At 33.6% G+C, this 6,000-nt stretch overlaps 1 protein-coding gene across 4 annotated transcripts in view; it reads left to right on the plus strand.

The window, feature by feature from the left end:
* Positions 1-5,150, plus strand: part of GALNT13 (polypeptide N-acetylgalactosaminyltransferase 13) — a 458,027-nt gene extending 452,877 nt beyond the window's left edge. For 2 of the 4 annotated variants that reach the window (XM_031451413.2, XM_031451415.2), the window contains one exon: positions 1,054-1,726. In XM_031451413.2, the coding sequence (XP_031307273.1) occupies positions 1,054-1,239 (186 nt within the window). In that variant the 3' untranslated portion in view covers positions 1,240-1,726. Of the gene's footprint in view, positions 1-1,053; positions 1,744-4,772 lie in introns of those variants that run through there. The other 2 variants (XM_010985618.3, XM_064484786.1) reach the window with 2 other exon arrangements.
* The last annotated feature ends 850 nt before the right edge of the window (positions 5,151-6,000 follow it).

The following is a 6,000-nucleotide window of genomic DNA, read 5'->3' on the forward strand; positions in this document are numbered from 1 at the left end:
ACTAGTCTCCTTAACAAATCAACTATATAGTGAACATTATCAATTCACAAATAAAATTGATTACATATGATAATGTTACCTTTCTTATCTTGTAATCATTTATCTATCATTTGACTATAGAACATAAGTCTCTGAAATGGAAAATCCAATGATTTGTATCCATTAAGCTGCTCAAGAGATGTGGTTTAATTTTATCCTAATTTATTTTCTTCATTGGCCTTTCACTAAGTATTTCAATCAACAAACTGTAGAGTGCCTCCTGGGAGCAGGCACTAAGCTGGACGATGGAGGTAGTCATCGTCCCTGGCCTTCCTGGAGCTTATGTTCCTGTGGAGGAAACAGATGGAAAACAAGAAAGAGGCAAATAAACTAATCACAAATTTTGTTTGGAGAATTAGGACAAATTAAGAGCCCAAATGGAGTTGATCGTTTTTGGGTTTTTTTTGCTCTCTTCATGAACTTCCTAAATGACATTTAGATGAATGTAGCAATGTGTATATGGAACATTTTTAATGCCACCAGGTTAGACCTGTGAAAACATGGTGGAAACAATCTGAGTACCATACTGTACCACATAAAGCAAAGCCTGAAAGCTAAATTATCTCTCAGATTCTTCCCTGGCGTGCACTCAGGTGTAGGGCAAAGGAATGAAGAATCCAAAGACTGTAACTGAAAACTCCCTGGACTAATCAATGATTTTGAATAGGCACTCACAAAATAATTCATTTCACGCTAAGAGCATTTTATTACTAAAATGAACACTATATTATCAATAGCCTTTTCTATCCAAAATAACTTTTTGCCAAAAATGTTTCATCATTTGATCTCAAGCTCTTCTCCATATTCTCAATCTTATCTTCATTTACTCCTACTGAAAACAGTTGACATGAAAGCCAGCTAAAGGGATGTGGCTCACAGCTCTGTGGATGCAATTATTGTGACATGTGCTTTCCCTGCTTATCCAGTAGAAATTGTATGTTGCCGAGAATGATTGATTTATTACTGCCCTTGTACTTGATTTTGTCATTATTCATTTTTTTTTTTGTCAAACAGACCCACACTTTTCTTCACATAATCACCCAGTCCTGTCTCTCAGTAAGCAAAGTAGCTGATGGCTCCCTACAGCCCACTGTGGAAATATGTAATGATAGCCTTTTGCAAAAATGGCTACTAAGGAACTACACAAGAATGGAAATTTTTAGAAATATTTTTAAGAATTCTACTGATTACTTTCTCTAATAATTTTGGTGGTTTGTGTTGCAGACTTTAGCAGTTTTATTTTTGTGTTTTTGTTTTGTTCTGTTATTGAAATCTAGCAACTTCTTTAAAATGTGGTTAAAAAAATGTATGTGCTATTTCTCCATGGAATTATTTTTATGTCTTTTACTTCTTAGCTGCTCATTAATTTGGAGGCTGTATATATTAAGAGGTGTTTGTTATTATACATTAATAGGTATGTTCCAGGTTTTTTTCTTTATTTCAAATATAATACATGCTTAAATATAATTGATGGAGTACATTATGACATATTAGCTCTTTTGAGGCTAAGTATAACCATGTCTATGTGGCAACAGATTTTGCACTAGAGCTGAAAAAATCAATAAAAAACCAACATAGCCAAAAAATTGATTGTTCTTGGAACACTGAAATTATTAAATTTTGTTAATTTTTATTCAGATACTTTGTGCAGACATAACATATCCTTCTAGAATTTATTATTTTAACCTAACACTTAAAGCAAATGCATTATTGAAGACTAAGATGTAATTTTCAATAACTTCATGCAGTAAATCATTTCTAAACATTTCTTTGTGGTTGGTTAAGTTATATAATTATAATAATAAAAGCTTTTAAAAATTGTACCTTCATCTCTGACTTGTATGATTTGTGACTATCTTCTCAGTAGGCAATAAAATGAATCATTATTCAGTTCAAGTCAAAAAACTGGTATGGAATTCTTGTAAAGAGTCCAAATAAGAACATGTCCTAGTTCTTGATCTTAAGGGTTTATTGTCCTGTAAATAAAGGCTATTACGTTGTCCAGTACCTTACTATGAGAACACATGGGAAGTTAAGGAGTTACACTGGTTCAGATGAATCAGTTAAAGGTTAGTAGAAGACACAGTTGAGCTTGGAATGCTTGTGACAAGGCTGGGAATGGAAGTAGGGGAGGAGAGGAGGGAAGGGGTGTTGTTTAGATTAGACCCACAGTCAAAACAAGGGCAATCCAAACATGCGTCTGGACCTTTTGTACAAAGAGAACTTGTATACAAGGCAATTTGCATATATTTTCTTTGTTTTCAAAGGAACAATACGTGGTAGGTACAGTGCCCACCAAGTTGCCTTCTCAGACTTAACTATTTAGTTTCACAAGTCTTCTTATAGACTCTAGCACAGAAACCACAGCTTACTTCTCTCAGAATTTGCAGCAGCTCCCCCAGTGGTTCACACAAACTCATGGGAGCTAGTTTCTCCACAGGTGACAGCCCTGTGCAAGAGGACAAGAGCCACATAAGGCGGGTGGGGAAACTATCCTGGCTTAATAGCCTTATGCCTCAAAGGAGACAGTATCTCTGTAATAACTCTGTAGGCATAGCTCTTGTAACCCCGGGGAACATGCACAATTACAAGTCTCTGCACTTAAAGAAGCCCAGACTTTGGCTTCCTGTTAGGTATTATAATACAGTTTATCAGATGCAGATGCAGTTAATCAGAGGTCATTTTTACCATAAGTAATGTTGCCCATAAACATAATTAACATTTTCACCCATATCAGGTTGGCAAGGGATCAGAGTTAGATAGTTGACGGAAAGTCAAATTTTTTAAGCAGTAGAAGAAACAGCATAGTAAGTATTAGTATAACTAAGCATTTTCTGGGGAAAAAAAGAATCTAGGTCCTCAGAATGATTTGGTAGCTTGCCCAAATTATCACAGCTAGTAACCTGGGGAACAGAAATTCACACTTAGGGCTATCAGACCCTAAAATGATCTTTGTACTCCACTACATTGAAGAGGAATTTTCTTTGGCTAGTTGTTCTTATCAGCAGTGGCTTTTGACTATTAATGAATTCCTTCAGATAAAATATTTATGCATTTTTTAGAAAGAACAATACTTACTAGTTTTTTTTAATTATCACTATATATGTAGTTGACAACATATTCAATCTAGTCCTTAAAGTCATATACATTTAAAAAAAAGGATCTAATAGAAGCAAACAAGGGTAAGTGACTTTTTTGGGGAAAAGGACATATATACACAAAGGATCTCAGGTACGTAACAAAAATGAAGACATTTATTGATTTTAACTAGAACTTTCTAGAAAAAATGTCTTTGTTTTATTTTGTATCTTTTTTCAAGTTGGCTGTTGGTTCATAAGCCAAGAACATAATTTCTGGCATCATGAGTATAAATCAACTATCTTTTTGCCTATCTTTGGCCATTTCTTCTTTTATCCATTTTTCGGTATAAATGGCTTGATTCCAAGCATCAAAAAGAACAATAGCAAAGGCCTCAATCTTGAAATCTTCACATCTAATAGCCTTGCTCTTTTAATTTCCTGTTTGTTGTGTATTAAGCATCCTCTACCACAAGCCTGTTTTCCATTCTTTTCTCAGTATAGTGCAGTCCAGGGTGTTTGTAGTCCTAATCCAAAAAATTTACAATTGTCTAGGCAGTGTTTCTCCACCATTTTTTTGCATGCCTCCTGCATTTTTTAATCTTCCAACTTTCAATATAATATCAAGCCCTCCCCCAAAAAGTATTTGTCTACCATTAATTTTGGTAATTTGCAACAAAAGTATATGCCATGCTTTTTTCAAGATATATCTCTAAATCACCTCCCATATTCAAATACTTCTCTTCTGGTTGGGGAGTTTTTCATATAGTATGGTTCTAAGCATTGCCCATGAAATTGAGCAGAACTGTGTATAATAATGTATATAATTAGTGCATAAATTAGTATGTAAAAGTATGTGGACTTAAAATGTATATCTGAAAAGTCCAAAAATATGATTTCAAAATGTAAATGTGAACTCAAGAGAGAAGACATGTAATGACTGGTTAACCTGATGCAATTATTGGAATTAAATTTCAGCATTTGGGTACTGAGAAGATACTAACTCATGAATATTGTTATTATGAAAAATATATATAGGTTTAATATTTTAAAGTGTATGTCCATCACATCTCTGTTTTTATTTGATGTTGGTATTTTTAAGGTCCTTAAAAATGCAAACCAAATATAAGCACGCTATCAAGACACATCTTTGTTGCTATGATAATCACTCTTCTACAATGAATGTCTCAAAGTTACAGATACTATGGCTTGTTTAGTATTTTGGAATGGGAATATCTCTAGCAGTTTTGTTCATTTGGGTCACAGCTGTTTGCATGTTTATGAAGAAGTTACTGAATAACACATGTCTAAGAAAGCTAAGATGCTGTGAAAGCTTGTTAATATTAGTACTCCTCAACAGAACTCTATGCTCGTAAGTGGGCTTTTTGCAAGAGAGACTGAATTCTTGGCAATGCATGATAAATGTCAGCCAATTTCTTTAATCATTTGCAAATAAAGGTGTATTAGACAATGATGAAACCACAACAGTGAAAGATGTATAATTAATTCAGAGCCACCTGTGCACACAGTTCCTTTTACAAACATGTCACAATGTTTATACTAAAAAAAACCAATTTTTTAAGAGCAGATTTAATCTGTGTGCTAGTGGCATTTAAGATAAAATATGTTGCACTGATTATTGGTTATCTTTTACAGAGACTCACCTTGAGACATGTTAACAGTAATCAGTGTCTCGATGAACCTTCTGAAGAAGACAAAATGGTGCCTACCATGCAGGACTGTAGTGGAAGCAGGTCTCAACAATGGTTGCTAAGGAACATGACTCTGGGGGCATGAAGACTGTTTCCCCCAAGCCATGAAAGTGTCTAAACTTATGTTTTTCCATTATTTCAATTAGGGAAAAAATATATTAACTTTGCTGAATTGAAAAGTTTTAAAATCCTTTTAGTATTCTAAAACACAGTTGTTTATAATTCATTTTTAGGAATGTTTGCTTATTTCCCTACTAAAATTTGTATCTGATTAAAAAGCACATAAAAAGAATAAGTAACAGCAAACTGTTATTAAACATCAGAACAACTTGAAAAACAAAGTGTGTTTACTTTTTAAAAACTCTTTATTGCCCTCATGTCACAGGATTAGTTTGGGGACAAGGGTTATTTTTATTTTTTCTTGTCATAATGATTGAAAGAGAGACAATGTAACTGCCTTATAAAATAACTTCATTATAAAATATTATCATTATTTTATAAACTCACTCTGTTACTACTAGACCTACATGGAAACATGTTGAATTTCTGTGTCAACAGCAAGACCACACATTGAATTATTTCTGAACAATGAATTCGTTGTACAAAATCAGTTCTAAATTTTGTACCAGGAAAAAAATTAAGTTGGATATTGACATCTCATAGAGTTCTTATAAAAACATCATATTTAAAGAAAAAAGGAGGAGAATTTGAAAATTCAATTTAAAGTACATGAAGTCAAAAGAAACTAGCTAGGCATTGAAGGAAGAATGATGAAGCTAAAAATCGAAAACTGGAACATTTTAAAAGATTCTGTTTGGGCTGCAATCACTTCTTACACAGACTGGGTGTAATAGCTCCATCCCAGAGTTGATGGGGGAAACTCATCATAAATTATGGCTCAAGGAACACAATCACAATTAATCTACCTTCACAAGTTATTTTTCCATCTTAAAACACTTTGTTTTCAAAACACATGAGCAGAAGACATGAAAAGGAAGAAAAAAAATCTATTCGTGAAATTTGTGCTAATAAGTTTTAGTATTTAACATCATTTAAATTGCCTGTAAAGTTGCTCTACATATGTATTTAATTCATTACAAATGCACTCAACAGCTAAGAGAAATTTGGGGTGGGGGTGAGGGGTGGATGGAAGACGTAACTTCCAGAGTAGA

Source organism: Camelus dromedarius, chromosome 4 (assembly GCF_036321535.1).
Source record: "Camelus dromedarius isolate mCamDro1 chromosome 4, mCamDro1.pat, whole genome shotgun sequence".
Taxonomy (NCBI): Eukaryota; Metazoa; Chordata; class Mammalia; order Artiodactyla; family Camelidae; genus Camelus; species Camelus dromedarius.